The sequence below is a fragment of the Bubalus bubalis genome, chromosome 4, assembly GCF_019923935.1.
Source record: "Bubalus bubalis isolate 160015118507 breed Murrah chromosome 4, NDDB_SH_1, whole genome shotgun sequence".
NCBI classification, from domain to species: Eukaryota; Metazoa; Chordata; class Mammalia; order Artiodactyla; family Bovidae; genus Bubalus; species Bubalus bubalis.
In genome coordinates this window covers 39,537,406-39,559,338 of record NC_059160.1, presented here as the reverse complement: position 1 = coordinate 39,559,338, position 21,933 = coordinate 39,537,406, and the positions used below count along the sequence as shown (strand labels likewise).

Sequence of the window (21,933 nt, the reverse complement as noted above, 5' to 3'; positions counted from 1 at the left end):
ACTGAGCGACTGAACTGAACTGAACTTAGTCCACTTGGAGAGTTTTGGCATTTTGATTCTTACTTGGTAATTTGCAGAATATATTTAGATTATCTGCTCATTTGCCCTGGACAGGGTCTAAGCATTCTTTCCCCTCTTAAGGGAAAACACCACAGATTTCTTTTTTTTTTTCTTCAGGTTTATTCAGTTACAGTATATTTTCCATCAAAGCCCCCTTCCCCTGAGGAATCTCAAATTTGACCTCATTTTCTCCTTTATCCCACCAGCATATTCTAATCCAATCAAGACCTGGTTTCAACACACAGCAAATTAGGGAAAGGGCGCAATGGCTCTTTCAAAGTGAAGTGAAAAAGCTTTTCAAGGTTCTTTTTCCAGTTAAACACCTTCCAGAAATGAAAGATGTTTCTTGCATTCTACCATAGATTTCCATGAGCTGTTGGTTGCTCTCTTGTTTTGTCTCCTCTCCCCTATCCGCCCAGATATTCTGGGTCCCTCTGCAGCTGGGGCTATACGGGAACACTGCAGTGAGTCACCGTCCCCCAAGACTCTTCCCATAAGGCGTACCTTACTGTCTAGGATCTGGAAAACCCTCTGCTGCAGGGTCTGGCCCTGCTTGGGCCTCACCAGGATGTAAACGACTTTCAGGTCTGGGCTGGTGCGAAATAGCTTCTCCATCAACACTTTGCCCATAAAGCCTGTGGCCCCAGTAATGAGAATGGACTTGCCACCATAGAAAGCTGCAATCATGGACATGATTCTTCCCTTTGTCTTCTATAGCTTCAGAAAGAGGTTCCTGAAAAGAAAGAGAAATAACAAAAGATTACATTCTCAGAAGTGCTAAAATGCAGTCATTTAAAATGTTGCTGGCATTTCCAGGAGTTTTGAAGACAGGAAAGGGTCAGATGGAGTGATAGCAACCCAATTCATTTCAATCAATATTTATTGAGATTAATCTCTGCCTGACATCATGCCAGCAACTGTGGGCAAGAAATGAGTAAGACGTGGTTTCTGCTCTCAAGGAATTGCCTGTAGCCTAATGGAGGAGACAGATTCCTAGAAACTATTAAATATTATATGGTAATTCTAAAACCAAAGAAAGCACAAAGAAAGGGTACATAGCAGGATCTGTAAATTTCACCTATAGAAGGTGAAACCAGTGGTCAAACTTGAAAAGAGATAAGGACTGGGGTAAGGGCATTCCAGACCAAGGAAGGATCAAAAGCAAAGGTCCAAGGTGTGGTGTAGGATGCTGTATGGAGGAATAAAACAAGGAATTCAGTGTAGGAGAATGTAATTCATAAGGTTAGGAGTAGCCCCAAACCTGCAACACCAAAGATGAGAAGAGTTATCAAATTTTAAAACTTATGATGTAATTTTTAAATTCGGTTGCAGTTTTATTTTATTTAAACAAAATTTTTTTTATGTGGACCATTTTAAAAGACTTTATTGAATTTATTACAGTATCATTCTATTTTACATTTTGGTTTTTGGCTGTGAAGCATGTGGGATCCTATCTCCGGGACTAGGGATTAAACTCCCTGCATCGGAAGGTGAAGTCTTAACCACTGGACGCCAAGGAAGCCCCTCAGTTGTAGTTGTATTTCAGTTCAGTTCAGTTCAGTCGCTCAGTTGTGTCTGACTCTTTGCGACCCCATGAATTGCAGCACGCCAGGCCTCCCTGTCCACCACCAACTCCCGGAGTTTACTCAAACTCATGTCCATCAAGTCGGTGATGCCATCTCATCCTCTGTCATCCCCTTCTCCTCCTGCCCCCAATCCCTCCCAGCATCAGAGTCATTTCCAACGAGTCAACTCTTTGCATGAGGTGGCCAAAGTATTTGATTTTCAGCTTTAGCATCAGTCTTTCCAAAGAACACCCAGGACTGATCTCCTTTAGAATGGACTGGTTGGATCTCCTTGCAGTCAAGGGACTCTCAAGAGTCTTCTCCAATACCACACTTCAGAAGCATCAATCCTTCGGCACTCAGCTTTCTTCACAGTCCAACTCTTATATCCATACATGACCACTGAAAAAACCATAGCCTTGACTAGACAGACCTTGTTGGCAAAGTAATGTCTCTGCTTTTGAATATGCTATCTAGATTGGTCATAACTTTCCTTCCAAGGAGTAAGTGTTTGTTAATTTCATGGCTGCAGTCACCATCTGCAGTGACCTTGAAGCCCCCAAAAATGAAATCTGACACTCTTTCCACTGTCTTCTTTCACTTTCATCAACAGGCTTTTTAGTTCCTCTTCACTTTCTGCCATAAGGGTGGTGTCATCTGCATATCTGAGGTTATTGATGTTTCTCCCAGCAATCTTGATTCTAGCTTGTGCTTCTTCCAGCCCAGCATTTCTCATGATGTACTCTGCATATAAGTTAAATAAGCAAGGTGACAATATACAGCCTTGACGTACTCCTTTTCCTATTTGGAACCAATCTGTTGTTCATTTATTTAGAGAAAATCATTTCCAGGAGCAAGTCTGGTGGATGCCAGATGCACCACTTGGATGCTGTGACTTCTGAGAAAAAGCACTCTACATTATAGAAGTGCAACCAGAAGTGTTTGGTCTTTAAGCCTGGCCTCAAGATTGTTGATTGGAAGCAGTGGAGTTTTGAAGGAAGCAAGGCCATAGTGTGGGAGCAGACCTTCCTTTCTGTCCTTGACTGTGCTGCCTGCAGCCAATTCTTGGCCATTTGTGTGTATCTGATAGAACACAACTCCAGGGACTGGCCTGGATATCAGGGCTTGTAAAGAAGAACAAAAAACAAGTGAAAAAGTCAACACCCTGCCTCTTTAGCTCTAGCCAAGTTAACTCCATTGACTTCTTAACAAATAATGACTTGTCATGCTGTTGTTCAGTCACTAAGTCATGTCTGACTTTGCAATTCCATGAACTGCAGTATGCTAGGATTCCCTGTCCTTCCCCCTAGGAGTTTGCTTAAACTCAGGTCCATGAGTTGGTGATAACATCCAACCATCTCATCCTCTGTCACTCCCTTCTCCTCATGCTTTCAATTTTTCCCAGCATAAAGGTCTTTTCCAATGAATTGGCTCTTCACATCAGGTGGCCAAAGTATTGGAGCTTCAGCTTCAGCATTAGTCCTTCCAGTGAATATTCAGGGATGATTTCCTTGAGAATTGACTGGTTTGATCTTTTTGCTGTTTACGGGATTCTCAAGAGTCTTCTCAAGCACCACAATTTGAAAACATCAAATCTTTGGTGCTCAGCCTTCTTTATGGTCCAAATTGGTATAAATCATGGTCCAATATGGTATAAAAGCAAAAACAATACCCAGCTGTGGATGTGACTGGTGATAGAAGCAAGGTCCGATGCTGTAAAGAGCAATATTGCATAGGAACCTGGAATGTCAGGTCCAGGAATCAAAGCAAATTGGAAGTGGTGAAACAAGAGATGGCAAGAGTGAATGTCGACATTCTAAGAATCAGCGAACTCAAATGGACTGGAATGGGTGAATTTAACTCAGATGACCATTGTATCTACTACTGTGGGCAGGAATCCCTCAGAAGAAATGGAGTGGCCATCATGGTCAACAAAAGAGTCCAAAATGCAGTACTTGGATGCAATCTCAAAAATGACAGAATGATCTCTGTTCGTTTCCAAGGCAAAGCATTCAATATCACAGCAATCCAAGTCTACGCCCCAACCAGTAATGCTGAAGAAGCTGAAGTTGAACGGTTCTGTGAAGACCTACAAGACCTCTTAGAACTAACACCCAAAACAGATGTCCTTTTCATTATAGGGGACTGGAATGCAAAAGTAGGAAGTCAAGAAACACCTGGAGTAACAGGCAAATTTCACGTTGGAATACGGAATGAAGCAGGGCAAAGACTAATAGAGTTTTGCCAAGAAAATGCACTGGTCACAGCACACACCCTCTTCCAACAACACAAGAGAATACTCTACACATGGACATCACCAGATGGTCAACACTGAAATCAGATTGATTATATTCTTTGCAGCCAAAGATGGAGAAGCTCTATACAGTCAACAAAAACAAGACCAGGAGCTGACTGTGGCTCAGATCATGAACTCCTTATTACCAAATTCAGACTTAAATTGAAGAAAGTAGGGAAACCACTAGACCATTCAGGTGTGACCTAAATCAAATCCCTTATGATTATACAGTGGAAGTGAGAAATAGATTTAAGGGCCTAGATCTGATAGATGGAGTGCCTGATGAACTATGGACTGAGGTTCGTGACATTGTACAGGAGACAGGGATCAAGACCATCCCCATGGAAAAGAAATGCAAAAAAGCAAAATGGCTGTCTGGAGAGGCCTTACAAAGACCTGTGAAAAGAAGAGAAGCGAAAAGCAAAGGAGAAAAGGAAAGATATAAGCATCTGAATGCAGAGTTCTGAAGAATAGCAAGAAGAGATAAGAAAGCCTTCCTTAGCGATCAGTGCAAAGAAATAGAGGAAACCAACAGAATGGGAAAGACTAGAGATCTCTTCAAGAAAATTAGAGATACCAAGGGAACATTTCATACAAAGATGGGCTGGATAAAGGAGAGAAATGGTATGGACCTAACAGAAGCAGAAGATATCAAGAAGAGGTGGCAAGAATACACAGAAGAACTGAACAAAAAAGATCTTCATGACCCAGATAATCATGATGGTGTGATCATTGATCTAGAGCCAGACATCCTGGAATGTGAAGTCAAGTGGGCCTTAGGAAGCATCACTATGAACAAAGCTAGTGGAGGTGATGGAATTCCAGTTGAGCTATTTCAAATCCTGAAAGATGATGCTGTGAAAGTGCTGCACTCAATATGCCATCACATTTGGAAAACTCAGCAGTGGCCACAGGACTGGAAAAGGTCGGTTTTCATTCCGATCCCAAAGAAAGGCAATGCCAAAGAGTGCTCAAACTACCACACAATTGCACTCATCTCACATGCTAGTAAAGTAATGTTCAAAATTCTCCAAGCCAGGCTTCAGCAATATGTGAACCGTGAACTTCCTGATGTTCAAGCTGGTTTTAGAAAAGGCAGAAGAACCAGAGATCAAATTGCCAACATCCGCTGGATCATGGAAAAAGCAAGAGAGTTCCAGAAAAATATCTATTTCTGCTTTATTGACTATGCCAAAGCCTTTGACTGTGTGGATCACAATAAACTGTGGGAAATTCTGAAAGAGATCAGAATACCAGACCACCTGACCTGCCTCTTGAGAAATCTGTATGCAGGTCAGGAGGCAACAGTTAGAACTGGACACAGAACAACAGACTGGTTCCAAATAGGAAAAGGAGTATGTCAAGGCTGTATATTATCACCCTGCTTATTTAACTTATATGCAGAGTACATCATGAGAAACGCTGGACTGGAAGAAACACAAGCTGGAATCAAGATTGCCGGGAGAAATATCAATAACCTCAGATATGCAGATGATACCACTCTTATGGCAGAAAGTGAAGAGGAACTAAAGAGCCTCTTGATGAAAGTGAAAGAGGAGAGTGAAAAAGTTGGCTTAAAGCTCAACATTCAGAAAACGAAGATCATTGCATCAGATCCCATCACTGCATGGGAAATAGATGGGGAAACAGTGGAAACAGTGTCAGACTTTATTTTTGGGGGCTCCAAAATCACTGCAGATGGTGACTGCAGCCATGAAATTAAAAGACGCTTACTCCTTGGAAGGAAAGTTATGACCAACCTAGTTAGCATATTCAAAAGCAGAGACATTACTTTGCCAACAAAGGTCCGTCTAGTCAAGGCTATGGTTTTTCCTGTGGTCATGTATGGATGTGAGAGTTGGACTGTGAAGAAGGCAGAACACCGAAGAATTGCTGCTTTTGAACTGTGGTGTTGGAGAAGACTCTTGAGAGTACCTTGGACTGCAAAGAGATCCAACCAGTCCATTCTAAAGGAGATGGGTCCTGGGTGTTCTTTGGAAGGAATGATGCTAAAGCTGAAACTCCAGTACTTTGGCCGCCCCATGCAAAGAGTTGACTCATTGGAAAAGACTGTGATGCTGAGAGGGATTGGGGGCAGGAGGAGAAGGGGACGACAGAGGATGAGATGGCTGGATGGCATCACTGACTCGATGGACAAGAGTCTGAGTGAACTCTGGGAGTTGGTGATGGACAGGGAGGCCTGGCGTGCTGCAATTCATGGGGTCGCATAGAGTCGGACATGAGTGAGCGACTGAACTGAACTGATGATATAAATTATAGTTGTAATTTATACTTTTGAGCATCTTGAGTCTATGTTCTTGGGCAGAACTCTTGCCTTTGGAGGATTCATTGATTGATGGATTTACTCAACAAATAATTCTGTGCACCTGCTATGCCAGACTCTAAGTTCTTAAGATAAACTGTTGGATAAAGCAAATAAATCCTTGCTGTCACTCAAGCAGAGGAGGCCAGTGATATACTGATTGATAAATACACTGACAAGTTAATTACAGACTGTTACAAACATAAATATAATAAGGATCAATGACAAAAATCACAATCATCGAAGTCATTCACTTAGGGACCATTGCGGATTTCAAATATTAGCTTTATCCACTGAGTTATTTAAATTCTGTTTATTAAAGGTTTATATGAGAATAATATTTTGAAGAACACATTTGGACCTTGTGCAAAAGAGCAATGAAAGAAACTTTTTGTCGTGTTACATAAGGTTACTCATATTACAGTCTATCCAATTATTTTCTCAAGAATGTAGCATGCGGGGAAAGTATTGAATATTCTTGCCTTGCCTGCCTTGAAGCTCAGAACAGTGATGTCATCAAGTTTGGAAGGCAGTACATATTCTAGTTCAGCATTCAGATTCTAAGCAAGACTGTCTAAAATCAAATCCCAGGTCTACCACTTATGAGGTGTGTCATCTCGTCATCTTAGGCAAATTATTAATCTCTCAGTGCTGCAGTCTGTTCATCAGTAAAATGGGGATAAAGTATCCAGTTACTAGTGTTGTGGTAAGAATTATGTGAATGAATACATGTAAAACACTTAAAAAGTACAACTCACCTCTAGTATTGTCTATTCGTATTGTCACTGCTTCCACATTTTTCATCTTAATGGTTCCTGTCTTTTCCTTTTGACATGTATTTTATATGCCTTCTTTTGGAAATATGAGGAGATGATTTATACTCAATCATCAAGCCAAATAAAGTGCTTTCCCCAAATGAAACTCTACTTAATGATAAATCTTTCCAACTCCTTTACATATAAAAGTGTTTACGTTATTAGGCATGAGCATGGTTGGCAGGAAAATATAGATGGGAAACTGAATTTAGTTCTGAAGATGTTATGTGTTGTTTTGTAATAATGTGTGCTTTAGTGGAGTCATATTTTCTAGAAATGCAAAGATACTGTTAAGATTTTTGGTCCCAGACAAGTTTGCAATGTGTGAGGAAACACTTTAGAGAGCTGATTGCATATCTCTAATGAACCTATTTCTTGTGTGACAACGGAAAACTTAATGTGTCCCCAAAGAATGGAATGTGCCTGCTCTGCCCACAGTCCAAGTATTTCTCAAACACAACAAAAACCATAGCACAGTATAATGAGTGCTCTGAGAGGAAAACAAAACATAAGCCAGTATCTCCTGGCACTCAGTACCCAGTTGGCAAAAGCAGGTGGTAGGGGAGTTGTGGTCAAGACTCTAATTAAAGCAAGTGATTCTGAAAAACGTCAAATCAAAGCTGCATCAGAGTTGTTTCTTTAAACCTTTGCTTCTGCTCTCAAGCTATTAGCTTGGTTATTGAACCCAGAAACTACCATATAAAATTTGGCCCTGGAAGCCCCATTTTACATGTCATAGATCTGCAAGGTCCAGGAATTGCTAATTCTTGATATAATTCATTTGGACTTCCCTGGTGGCTCATACAGTAAAGATCCACCTGCAATGCGGGAGACCTGGGTTTGATCACTGGGTTGGGGCGATCCCCTGGAGGAGGGCATGGCAATCCACTGTAGTATTCTTGCCTGGAGAATCCCCATGGACAGAGGAGCCTGGTGGGCTACAGTCCAGGGGGTTGCAAAGAGTTGGACATGACTGAATGACTAAGTGCAATATAATTTATTAAAATAATTAAATTGTTTCAGAACTTCCCTGGTGGTTCAGGGGCTAAGACTCATGCTCTCAATCAGGTGCCCCCAGGTTCAATCCCTGGTTAGGGAACTAGATCCCATACACTGCAAGAAAGAGTTCACATGACACAACGAAAGATCCCACGTGCTGCAACTAAGACCCAGCACAGCCAAGTAAATAAGTAAATACTTAAAAAACACATACTTTAAAAAATAGAGTGCAGAGAGGTCTGCGTACCCTTCTTTCAGCTTCCTCCGATAACATCTTATATCCCCATACATATAATTTAAAAAATAATTAAATTGTTTCAAAAATTAAAATAATTTTACACTCAGAAATGGAGGATATATAACTCGAGAAGGAAGAACATGTTTAGAACATGGCTTACCTTTCCTACAGTCTCAGATTACTAATGCAGAGAACAAAGGCCACTTTCCTATTTCTCATGCTTATAACATAGTGTGTGAGAAGCATAAACTACTTTGACAATATCTGAACCAGCCTGTATAATGCAAGGCTGAATGACAAATAGGCTGACAAGGCTGACGTGAGAGTCAGCTAATGCATTTTTAATGATTGTCTGCATGTGCCAGGCACTGTCCAGGCACTGGGACTAACAGTGAAAAGGCCTTATGCAGCTTAGATGCTTCCTTCCTATCTTCTGGAGCATTTTTTCTCCTTAAGATCACCAGCTCTCCATGGTAATGAGCAAGATTCCATAGTTGTCACTCTCCTTTTGTTTTCTAGAAGTGAGGCTGTTCTCATTTCTAGAGAATGGGTGTTAAAATATTGAATCACAAACAGTTGTGCCAAGTTAAACATTTTTTGCAGGTTTAAGCATATGGGAACTTTAATTATTCTTTGGGTGGTTCCTCTGGAAAATAAAAAACTTAAGATTCAAAAAAGCATTTAAGGTAGACAATCCATATTTCTTGGTAGCCCTTGAAAGGAAAAAATTTTTTAAAAGAAACAGGAGTTTTGCCTCTCAGGAATCATACTTTGTCAAGGTTTTTTGTTTTTTGCAGTATTAACATTTTGGGAGGGATAAATATTTGTTGTGTGGGCTCTCCAGGACAATATGGAGTGTTTACCAGCACCCTGGCCTCTACTCACTAGAGGGTCGTAACCTCCTTCTGTCCCCACCCAGATGTGAGAGTGACATGTCTCTGCATGCGTGCTCAATCACTTCAGTTATATCCAACTGTTTGCGACCCTATGGTCTGTAGCCCATCAGATTTCTCTGTCCATGTGATTTTTTCTGGCAAGAATACTGGAGTGGATTGCCATGCCCTTCTCCAGGGGATCTTCCTGATTCAGGGATTAAACCCGAGTCTCCTGCATTGCAGGCAGATTCTTCACTGACTGAGCCACCAGGGAACCCCAAAATGTCTCTGCTGCTACTGCTAAGTCACTTCAGTCGTGTCCGACTCTGTGTGACCCCATAGACGGCAGCCCACCAGGCTTCCCCGTCCCTGGGATTCTCCAGGCAAGAACACTGGAGTGGGTTGCCATTTCCTGCTCCAATGCATGAAAGTGAAAAGTGAAAGTGAAGTCACTCAGTCGTGCCCGACCCTCAGCAACCCCATGGACTGCAGCCTTCCAGGCTCCTCCGCCCATGGGATTTTCCAGGCAAGAGTACTGGAGTAGGGTGCCATTGCCTTCTCCGAAATGTCTCTAGACTTTGCTAACTGTGCTCATGGGGGAAAACCTGCCTCCTCTTTCAGAGAGCCACTGCTTAGTAGTACTTTTAAAATTTCTCAGTTTATAATATTCTGTCCATCCTATTAAAGAGTCAAAATTCAAAGTTTAAATTTCTATTTGTGAAGCAAAGTAGAAATATAATCCACTTTTACATTCTATTTTATCTATATTGAATCATTCACAATTACATTTACCCAAGCAAATTACACATGTGGTTAATCTTGACTGAATTCATAATAAAGATAAAGGAAGGTTACTCCAGATAAAGATCCTCTACTTTTTATTTAACCAAATTCCTTTCAATCTCTGTGCTGTGTGCATGTGCGCTAAGTCGCCTCAGTCACGTCCAGCTCTTTGTGACCTATGGACCGCAGCCCGCTAGGCTCCTCTGTCCATGCAATTTCCCAGGCAAGAATCCTGGAGTGGGTTCCTGTGCCCTTCTTCCGGGCATCTTCTCCACCTAGCAGTCGAACCTGCATCTCCTACCTTGCATTGGTAAGTGTGTTCTTTACCACCAGCACCGCCTGGGCAGCCTCTCTGTGCTATAAATTAGACTATTAATCCCACCTTTCACACAGATTGAGCCTCTCAACTTCATTCATCTAGACCTATCTGGGAACATTTAAGAAAGAATGACAATCAGACCAGCCTGAGATTGACTGAGAAACATAAAGCTCTTTAGTATTGGTTGCTGAATAGTAGTAATTCTATGAACAATCAAATTGGTCTCATCTACTGGTAGTTCTGTTGCCTTTTTTTGAGGATTCAAAGTATGTTGTTTAATAGGAGAGATCTCATGTAGGCAAGTGGGGTTTTAGTTGGCAATCTGCACAGTAATATGGGCTAGTCCATTGAAAAAAAATCTTGTAAAACTCAGTAAATGAAAGTTGGTCTGCTTCATCAAAATTAAACACTGAAATTCTTTCAATAAGTATGCTGAATTAAGGAAATTCACTTGTAAAATAATATTCAATGAAAACAAAGGAGAACAAGAACTTGTAAAGACACCATGTTTATCACAAATCCCCGTTGAAAGATTGAAGGAAATAAATGACAGTGATTGTATAACACTGTGATGGGATTCATGCTAAAGACTTCTGTTTCATGTCTGTAATTTTCCCCATGATTTAAAAGGGCATTTAATGATAAATATTAAATAATAAATACTTTCAAAAAGTGCTTAGGAAGCAATAGCAGCTGGCATTTTTATAGTCTCTTTTTTTGTGGGCACTAGAAACACAAAGAAACTTGCAAAACAAACTTCCTTAGTTTAAGATGTATTTAAAGTGTTTTTAAAGGTGTGGCTCAACTGACATTACACAGTGTTATGGACTGAACTGTGTCCCCTCCAAATTCCTATGTTGAAGTCCCTGTCTTTAATGTCATGGTATTTGGAGACCAGGCCTTTGAGAGGTATTTCAAGTTAAATGAGATCACAAGAATGAGGCGCAAATTGGATAGGATTAGTGCCCCAATCGGAGAAGGCAGTGGCACCCCACTCCAGTACTCTTGCCTGGAAATTCCCATGGATGGAGGAGCCTGGTGGGCTCCAGTCCATGGGGTCGCTAAGAGTCGGGCATGACTGAGCGACTTCACTTTCACTTTTCACTTTCATGCATTGGAGAAGGAAATGGCAACCCACTCCAGTGTTCTTGCCTGGAGAATCCCAGGGACGGGGGAGCCTAGTGGGCTGCCATCTATGGGGTCACACAGAGTCGGACACGACTGAAGCAACTTAGCAGCAGCAGCAGCAGTGTCCCAATAAGCAGAGGAGGGGGCACCAGAGAACAGTTTCTTCTGTAACGGCCACAAGGAAAGACCACATAAGGACACAGTGAGACGGCAGTTGTCTATAAGCTAAGAAGAGAGCTCCACCAGAAGCTGGATTTACTGGCACCTTAATCACGGGCTTCTAGTCTTCAGAACCGTGAGAAATTTGCGTCTGTGCTTTAAGACATCCAGTTTATGGTCTTTTCTTACAGCAACTTGAGCAGACCAACACACACAAACATGCATGGACAGTGACATGAACATTTTTGGGTAAGTGTGTAAAGTCACACAACTATAATCTATATCTACCTTTTCCATCCTGGAGTTAAACTCTATAATGGAACAAATATACCTGTCACAACGTTCCATCTTTGCGGCACAGAGGTGGGATACTCGTTCTTGATTTTTATACATTTGTGAAAATATGAACAGATCTTTTATGATAGCCAACAGAGGTCTCAAGAATTCAAGCCTTAAAAATCCATATATAAGTCACGAATCTACAAGTCTCATAGCCTATTTCAATCTCTTCCATCCATGGGCTTCTGCAGTCCATCCTGCTGGTCTCTTAATTGATTTTGTATTTATTTGGATCTTAAGTAAATGTATGTTCCACCTTATCAGGATTCATAAAATTCTAATCTCAGGAATCCATAATTCTTCCCCTACCTCCTCTCAGCTTTACTGAGATACAGTTGAAATATAATACTGTGTAAATTTAAGACATACAAATGTTCTGATTTGATACACTTACAAATGTATCCAATAATTAACCTCATTGTGTTAGCTAACACCATCCTTAGCCTCACATAATTACCTTTTTTGTGGTGAGAACATTTCCAAATCTGTTCTCTTAGCAACTTTTGAATATATAATACCGTACTGTTAACCATAATCACTATCTGCACATTAAATCCCCCCAAAATATTCATCTTATAAGTGGAAGGACAACATAGTGTTAAAAGGGCTCTAATTAGATTCTGGTCAGAGCTCATGGGGGCTTCCCTGTAGTTCAGCTGGTAAAGAATCTGCCTGCAATGGGGGAGACCTGGGCTGGGAAGATCTCCTGGAGGAGGGCATGGCAACCCACCCCAGTATTCATACCTTGAAAATCCTCATGGACAGAGGTGCCTGGCAGGCTACACTTAGTCCATGGGATGACAAAGAGTAGATATGACTGAGTGACTAAGCACAGCACAGCACAGAGCCCATGGCTTTACATGAGTTACACTGGCCAAGTCCATTCTATTCACACACACACACAGAGGCACAAAAGCCAGAGCAAAAAGAAATAGCTATGAAAGGCAATGATTTCCAATTTCTGAGTCAAGGAATATCTTTTACATGAGAAGAGGAAATATACAAATTGCTATGCTTTCTCAACAGCTTAGAAACAATTTTAAAGAAATCAGTAAATTTCTAACCAAACACAATATATAACAATATATTTTAAAATAATATAAAGAGAAAAGTGACATCTGGAAGGACTAGGAATGTTTTACCTAATCAAATAGTTTCTTACTTGGGTAAGATCTCCTAAGTAAAACAGGGAAGTCATCTATTGTTAGTTCCTTGGATATCCATCTATGTAAACTGCTACTGCTAAGTCACTTCAGTCATGTCCGACTCTGTGTGACCCCATAGATGGCAGCCCACCAGGCTCCCCCGTCCCTGGGATTCTCCAGGCAAGAACACTGGAGTGGGTTGCCATGTCCTTCTCCACCGCATGAAAGTGAAAAGTGAAAGTGAAGTCGCTCAGTCGTGTCCGACCCTCAGCGACCCCATGGACTGCAGCCTTCCAGGCTCCTCTGTCCATGGGATTTTCTAGGCAAGAGTACTGGAGTGGGTTGCCATTGCCTTCTCCATCTATGTAAAAGAGGAAGAGAAAAAAGCCCCCTTCCCCCCAGAAAAAAGTATGATTTTATTTTAGTACAAACCAGGAAAATTAAATATGCTGTCTCTATTAAAAATATCTATATAAAAGTCACATATCTGTTTGTCAAGGACTTAGTGAAAGAAAAGTTTTCATCAGAGAGCTCTTTTTTTATAACTTTGGTTTCCTGAGTATATCCCATTATGTAATTCAGCAATGAACTTAGATACTTTTCACTGTGTGCTTGTTATGTAAAGTTTTTCTGGGAGAACTTTTAAGATCTTGATGGAGGAATTAATAACCGCCAGGGGTGTTGGGGCACAGGCCTCACTAATTCAATTAGCAATGCTCCATCATCAAGAGAAACCAATTTGGAAGCTGTCCCAACTGGGGAAGGATGGTCCAGGCTGGCTTAAAAAAACAAAACTTAGCAATCACCTGAACACATTCTTCCTAGTTTGCTTCTTCTTAACTCCTTAGGAAGTCTTCAAAAAAAAAAAAAAAAAAGCCCCTGCAATTTTAACAGAAATAAAAAAGGAGAAAGACATAATTTTAAAACATCACTTCATCATAATTGATTCAATAGATGTATTTTGTACCTACTGTGGTGCTATACCCTGTTAAGTGTGGATAATTAATATGCAAACATTCTTGCTAAATGGTAAAGTATTATAAAATTACATGATATCATCACTATTGTTTATAGGTAAATAAACATCAGTCAGCATGTGATGATTCCAAAATCATACCAAGAGAATCACAATCAAATGTAAATCTTGATGCTTCCTATTTTCTCTTGGTGAAGTAAAAATTGAGTTGGGTTATGAATAAAAGAATAGTTGATCTATTAACCCAATGGAAAAAGGAACCTAACAAAATGAGTAGTAAACCAACAAACTTTTTCATGCTTTGCTTAGAATTAAAGACTATTTCTTTTAGGGGATGACATGACATAGATTTTCTATATTTTCTTGGGCTCCAAAATCACTGCAGAAGGTGACTGTAACCATGAAATGAAAAGACGCTTGCTCCTTGGAAGAAAAGCTATGACCAATCTAGATAGCATATTAAAAAGCAGAGACATTACTTTGCAGACAAAAAAGTCTGTCTAGTCAAAGCTATGGTTTTTCCAGTAGTCAGGTATGGATGTGAGAGTTGGACTATAAAGAAAGCTGGGCACTGAAGAATTGATGCTTTTGAACTGTGGTGTTGGAGAAGACTCTTGAGAGTCCCTTGGATTGCAAGTAGATCAAACCAGTCAATTTTAAAGGAAATCAGTCCTGAGTGTTCATTGGAAGGACTGATGCTGAAGCTGAAACTCCAAAGCTTTGGCCACCTGATGGGAAGAACTGACTCACTGGAAAAGACCCTGATGCTGGGAAAAATTCAAGGCAGGAGAAGGGGATGACAGAGGATGAGATGGTTGGATGGCATCACCAACTCAATTGACATGAGTTTGAGTAAGCTCCGGGAGTTGGTGATGAACAGGGAAGCCTGGCGTGCTGCAGTCTGTGGCGTTGCAGAGAGTCAGACATGACCGAGGGACTGAAGTGAACTGAACTGAAGGTTATAGCTGCCATAGACAGTGATTACACTGATGGATCTGGGCAACATAAGTTGAAAACCCTCTGGAAAGAATTCATCATTCTAGATGCCATCAAAAACATTGGTGATTCATGGGAGGAGGTAAAAGTCTCAACACTAAAAATAGTTTGGAAGAATTTGATTCCAACCCTAAAGGATAATGAGGAGTTTGAAGCTTCAGTGGAGGAAGGAGCTGCAGATGTTGTAGAAATAGCAAGAGATCTACAGCTAAGAGTGCTAACGACGTGACTGAATTCAACTACTCTTGAACCTTCTGGTAAATTATATCTTTCTTAAAGGTTAATATAAAGGTTAGTTGATTATACATACATTGATATGATACACTAAATCGGAAACCCTTATTTCTTCTTTGAAGCTCCTGATCATAACCTGTGCCAATAAATTGACAGGAAGCATCTGAATAAAGGTAATTATCCTATGCATTTGGAAATACACAGCTAGGGCTTCATGAAGGACTAGGTTCTGAAGTAAAGCTAACACTTTCTCTTTTACAATTCTCTCCATAGGAATTTATCCCATGTCAGAAGAACAATAAGTCACAAACAGCACTCCTATTTTTCTCTGACAATGTGCAATGAATTTTATCACAAAGATTTTAGGTACTTGTCTTTAAGAGAATGTACTTAGAGATGTGAAAAAATTATATACTTCATATTTGTACTAAGCCATGGGTAGTAGCTATAAAACATGAGAAGAAAAATACAGGTTTTATACAACAAAGTACAAGCTATCAGATAGACACCATCCATAAAAGCTGCATTTAGGGCAAATTCTTATGCTGACTGTTTGATGGCAACTTGAACAAAGAAATAAAAGCCAGTACCATACTGTCTTTATGACTGTAGCTTTGTAGTCAGGCAGATTGATTCCTCCAGTTCCATTCTTCTTTCTCAAGATTGCCATACAACCCAGAAATCCCACTGCTGGGCATACACACTAGGGAAACCAGAATTGAAAGAGACCTGTGTACCCCAATGTTCATCACAGCACTGTTTACAATAGCTGGGACATGGAAGCAACCTAATGTCCATTGGCAGATGAATGGATAAGAAAGCTGTGGTATATATACACAATGGAATATTACTCAGCTATTAAAAAGAAGCCCTTGAATCAGTTCTAATGAGGTGGATGAAACTGGAGCCTATTTACAGAGTGAAGTAAGTCAGAAAGAAAACACCAATATAATATATTAACACATATATATGGAATTTAGAAAGATGGTAACGATAAACCTGTATGCAAGACAGCAAAAGAGACACAGATGTAAAGAACAGACTTTTGGACTCTGTGGGAGAAGGCAAGGGTGGGATGATTTGAAAGAATAGCATTGAAACATGTATATTATCATATGTGAAATAGATCACCAGTCCAGGTTTGATGCATGAGACAGGGTGCTCAGGGCTGGTGCACTGGGATGACCCTTAGGGATGGGATGGGGAGGGAGGTAGGAGGGGGGTTCAGGAAAGGGAACACATGTACACCCAGGGCTGATTCATGTGAATGTATGGCAAAAACCACCACGATATTGTAAAGTAATTAACCTCCAATTAAAATAAATGAACAAAAGAAATAAAGGCACTCTGTTTCCTCCTCCAGTTTCTATGTTATTTAAATCACTGTGGCTCAGATGGTAAAGAATCTGCCTACAATGCAGAAGACCTGGGTTCAGTTCCTGGTCAGGAAGATCCCCTAGAGAAAGGAATGGCAACCCACTCCAGTATTCTTGCCTGGAGAATCCCGTGGACAGAGGAGCCTGGCAGGCTATAGCCCATGGGGTTGCAAAGAGCTGGACATGATTGACTGAATAACACTGAACTCCTTTATCATGCTGATTAACATATACTATCCAATCAAATAACCTATGTTTCACATGCTTTTCACAGTATGTACAGGATTTGTAAAATCCACTCTGTTCATTTTACTGTGGTCAGTGATAGAATATTTTTCATATATTTTAAGCTGCTGTTTCACAGACTAACCTCTGCCATCTAGTTCTAAATTAGAACCATTATTTCAGCATTTATAGGCCAATGCAATTTATTATTAACCATTTTGCATCTAGTACGCATTGATGTGTACTTATCAATCAAAAATGAATTTTCATTTCCTTTTGAATTTTGTGTACCCCACCTTAAGTTACGATAATGATGTGGGGCAAAGGGGAAGATACAAGAATTTCTGAGGACTTCCCTGAGAGTCTAGTGGTTAAGAATCTGGGCTTCCACTGCAGGAGGCACAGGTCTGATCCCTGGTCAAGGAACTAAAATCCCACATACCTGCCATGAGGCATGACCAAAAAACCCAAACAAAAGAACTCCTTAGTCTGGACTCTGGCCTATCTTCTAAGGGCCTGAATTCAATTGGGAAATGAATTCCTATACCATGATGGTAAAAGGCAAAGTCTGGCATAGATATAATACTATATAAAGTATAAGATACTATATGTTATTCATATACAACAATATAAAATATTAATATTACTTTAGGAAGGAGTTTTTACTTCTTTTGAGGGTGAACAGTAAACCATTTATGTACTGTGAAATTGGTTTTTGAATAAGGTGTATGATGGGAAATGCAGAAATTCAGAAGGTATTTAAGGTAGTGATGATAATACAGCAAAGGGATATGAGAAAGTCTGGTATGTACATTAAGAGCACACTAGCATGGCTATAGGAGATAATACCTAAAAAGAATTCAAGGAATCCTTGGCCAAGAGTAGCTGACAACAGATTGTGGGAAAATCAGTCCCAGATAAAGAGGTAGGTCTCTACAAGGGCAGAAGACTTTAAACAAGGGACTGATAATGCACAAGAGGGTCTGAGAATGGAGTCTGTTTCAATGGTCCAATCTATTTGAATGGCTGAAGGTAAGGAAGAGTTCAATGAGGGGCAAGACAGTACGGTTCTCACATGGTATTCTTTATTCAAACTGCAGATCAACAGTCTTCTCTCCACCCCCCATCCCATTTTGACTCAGTAGATCTGGGTGGGAGTCTTCCACTGGTTATATGTGGAAAACGTTAATATAATTAGAGGAGTAATAACATCTAAATAGGTGAGATGTGAGTTCCAATTTCCACTATTTACTGGCCATGACTTTAAGTGATTTAGACATCACTAGATGCTGTTTTTTCATTTATAAAATGGGAACATTTTTTTGGGGGGGAGATTTAATTTAAAGAAAGGTTGGACAAAACCTGACACATTTTACTGTTGGGTCAATGAGGCTGGAAGGGAAGGGATAAATGGTAGAAACACTGCAAGGATATTTTGTTTTTTATCTTACTAAGTAACCATGTTCTCACTCTCATATTTGTGTACATGAATTTTCTGCTGTACAGGAACTAGAGTTCTTCAAGGGCAGAAATCTTAGTCATCATTGTGTGCTCCAGATACTATAATTGAATGAATAAATTCGGTCCACTCTTGATTCTAGCTGCATTTATGTTTATCATTGATTTTATATCATACCCTTGAACTCTTTAAGGACAGTGGCTTCACTGTTTATCTCTAGTACCTAGTAAACTCAAGGTGCTCAATCAATGTTATTTAAGTGATGAATCAATGAACAAATTGATGTGCAGAGGATGAAGCGCACACTAATAATGGCTGGATGGTAATTCAGGTTCTTATGTCTGAAATCCTGGTCTCTGGGGACTCTGCCACACAAAATGCAAGTTGTTCTGCCTGTCACTTTGAGATGAACAGTTCCCAAGAGGCTGTGTGAACCAACTGGCTTGGAATATATTTTTGTGAAATCATTTAAATAAGTTTAGCATTTAAAGTTCAAATTAGACACCATTTCACATGGACACTAATAAGCTACTTTAAGTCATCTTTTCTTCCAGTTCACTGAACAGGGATTTAAAATTCCATTTAGTGTGTTCATTGGCACATTCTTTCCAGAATTCAGCATTTGTGGGGAAGAAGAAAGTGACCAAAAAGTGACCAAAATCATTTTTTTCTACCCTTATAAATTATGTGATCAATCATTTGATTATTTTTAGTTCAGAGTTTAAGTGTTCTAGTGAAGAATATCTAAATTACATAGGAATATCTAAATTACATAGGAAATAACAGGCAAGGTGACCCCCTACTATCTTTGCAATAGCTACTTGATCTAAGTTGAGAAATTCATTCAGCTGCTGAATAAGTATGTACAGTGTTCCAGGTATTGTGCCAGATGTTGGGGATACAAGGACGGACATGATACCCACCTGTTCAGGATAAGTCTCTCTTCAAATGAGAGTGTTTTTATTATTGAACTATTAATAGTCACAAGTGTCTTTAAGCTCATTGGCTTCCCCAGAACACATCTTAAACTCAGGATGAATTTGACCTTCTGAAAATTTAGAGAGCTGTTAGGATCCTGGAGTTCTTTTTAGGCTTACACAGTTCCTAGAAATGAAATTGATGGAATGTACAGCTTTTAGGTCCTCCTAAGGTATTCACAGATGTTTTGCCCACGAGTGATAAAGTACCTGCCAACTCTGACATAACTCTCCAGAGAAGGACCATCATCTGACTTCTCCCACATCTACCTAACACTGACAACAAGGAAAATGCACCAGACAACACTGGTTTCAAACACTTGCAGAGACTGAATTTCTATTTATTGAGCATCTGCTATGTGGTCCCCTTGTGATGAATGCCATTCATAGGTATAACTGAGAAACTGAATATACCAATGGACCATGGCCAGAGTATATAAAAAAATAGAACTTTGACTCATAACCTGCAGCAACCTGCCCAGGAGCCCAACCCGTTATCTATAACAAACAACCTGGAAAGCCAGCCAGCTAGAAGTCAGATTTTCAGAAGGTCAAATTGCTATCTCTAGGGATGATCCAGGAAGCTGAACAATAACTTCTGTAACAGTTGGCCCCAAAGAGTCAGAGCTTGATTTATAATCAACAGTTCCCCTAATTTTTTGTCCCTCCTTCCACTTAGCACCAACCAGAGAGAGCCAAATACATAGCATTAATCAATCATGCAGAATGCCCCACTCCTAGCGAGCCAGCCTACAGACACCCCACTAGCCCCCAGTCAGGGCACAACTGCAGCTTCCCTTTTTCTACTATAATGCCTTCCTGGCTCCTGCACCTGCTTCTGAGTCTGTGCCAAAACGCAGGTGACAGTTGTTGACTTTCTAGCTATTGCCAGCTCAGAATAAACAGACTTTGCTTATTCTCATTTGGTAGGCCTTCATTTATTTCCACAAAACTATTCTACTCCCTTTACAGGTAAGGGCTCTTTACAGAGATTCTGAATGGGGGCACATGAGTGGCAGAGCTAGGTTTTGAATATGGTTTCATTAATTCCATAGTTACTCCATTAACCATTACCCAAATGTAGATAAAAGAAGTTTTTCTTCTATTGTCCTCTGCTAAACCTAATTTGTATTTTGGGATGACTTTTATCTTTCCTTATCCTTTTAAGTCACTTCCTTTAGTGACTCCAAGTAGTACGACAGTCATCTATGGGTCTGCTGGTTTAGCCAAAAATTTCAATTTAGATGCACTGTTAAGAGTTTAAGGAGCTACCTCAGATTATAATGGTAAACTTAATTCCATATTTATTTATCATGAATTGAAAGTATGAACAGGTCTAGAGTCTAGCAGGTGAAGAGAGTTGAGCTGTTCATAGGGAAATAATCCTCTGTGTTGTCTCTGATTCATGGGACCACAGTGCTGCCCATGTCTGCTGCATGCCAATGACTGAATTAGGACATTTCATTTACAGTAAGTTCCCTACATACGAACCTTCAAGTTGCAAACTTTCAAAGGTGCAAATCTGCATTCACATGTCTAATTATGTAAGTTAGTCCATATGTCTGGTGTACATTGTAATGTGCTTATATCCTCTACAAGTGATTATGCTTTTGTGTACTTTACTGTATAGTGCTGTAAAGAGTACAGTAATACAATATCTTTATTTCAAGCCCAGAATGTCATCTACGACAAGAAAAAAAAAAAGAGCTACTACCCAGACATCGCTGGATCATTTTTATAAGAGGATAGACAGAACTGAATCAGCAAGGAAACAGAACTTTTGCCATCAACGTCAGGTGTGAATGAAATTGCAGCTTGACCTCCATCTCCTATTGCTGACGATCCTTCAGCTCCACCCTCTCCCACCACCTCTCCTTCCTCTAGTTAGTAACTCTTCTTGCCTTTCACTCAATGCCAGCTCCTGTGTGCCAGCTGTTGTACTGTACTACTATACTTTTCAAGGTACTGTACTGTAAGATTAAATATGTTTTATTTTGTGTGTTTGTTTTTTTATGTGTTATTTGTGTGAAAAGAATTATAAACCTATTACAATACAATATGTTATAGCCAATTGTGTTAGTTGGGTACCTTGGCTAACCTTGTTGGATTTACAAACAAACTGGACTTACGAATGTGCTTTCTGAACAGAACTCATTCCTAGGGGACTTACTGTACTGAGTGTGGGCCTCTATGTAACTTAAAAATAACTTGCTACCTCCATGATGCAGATTTTTAGCATCTGTATATTCACTAATTTAGAGTGCAGGGTAAACTTACTTGTATAATAATGCTCAGAGGTCAAGAAAGGGAGTTGACTAAGGACAATAAAATTTTAAAGAAAATAAGTTTTTTGTTTTAGTTGCTACCTTTTGTCATTTGGATTATTTTTTATTTAGTCATGTCCGACTCTTTTGTGGCCCCATGGACTGTAGCCCACCAGGCTCATCTGTCCATGGGATTTCCCAGGAAAGAATACTGGAACAGGTTGCCATTTCCTTCTCCAGGGGATCTCCCCGACTCAGTTCTAAATGAAATAAAGGTGTCAAGGGTAAGGCTTCAAAACTCACAGAAACTTTGCTCTCCAGTTCCACAGAAATCCTGAAGTTTTGTGTCAAAGCCTGTGTGAATCCTTTTGTGTAATGTGAA

The 21,933-nt window shown here is 40.1% G+C and overlaps 1 protein-coding gene across 9 annotated transcripts in view; it reads right to left on the bottom strand.

Moving 5' to 3' along the window:
* Positions 1–21,933, bottom strand: part of FAR2 (fatty acyl-CoA reductase 2) — a 184,954-nt gene that overhangs the window by 70,735 nt on the left and 92,286 nt on the right. For all 9 annotated transcript variants that reach the window (XM_025283440.3, XM_025283442.3, XM_044941296.2 and 6 more), the window contains one exon: positions 565–793. In XM_025283440.3, the coding sequence (XP_025139225.2) occupies positions 565–753 (189 nt within the window). In that variant the 5' untranslated portion in view covers positions 754–793. The remainder of the gene's footprint in view (positions 1–564; positions 794–21,933) is intronic.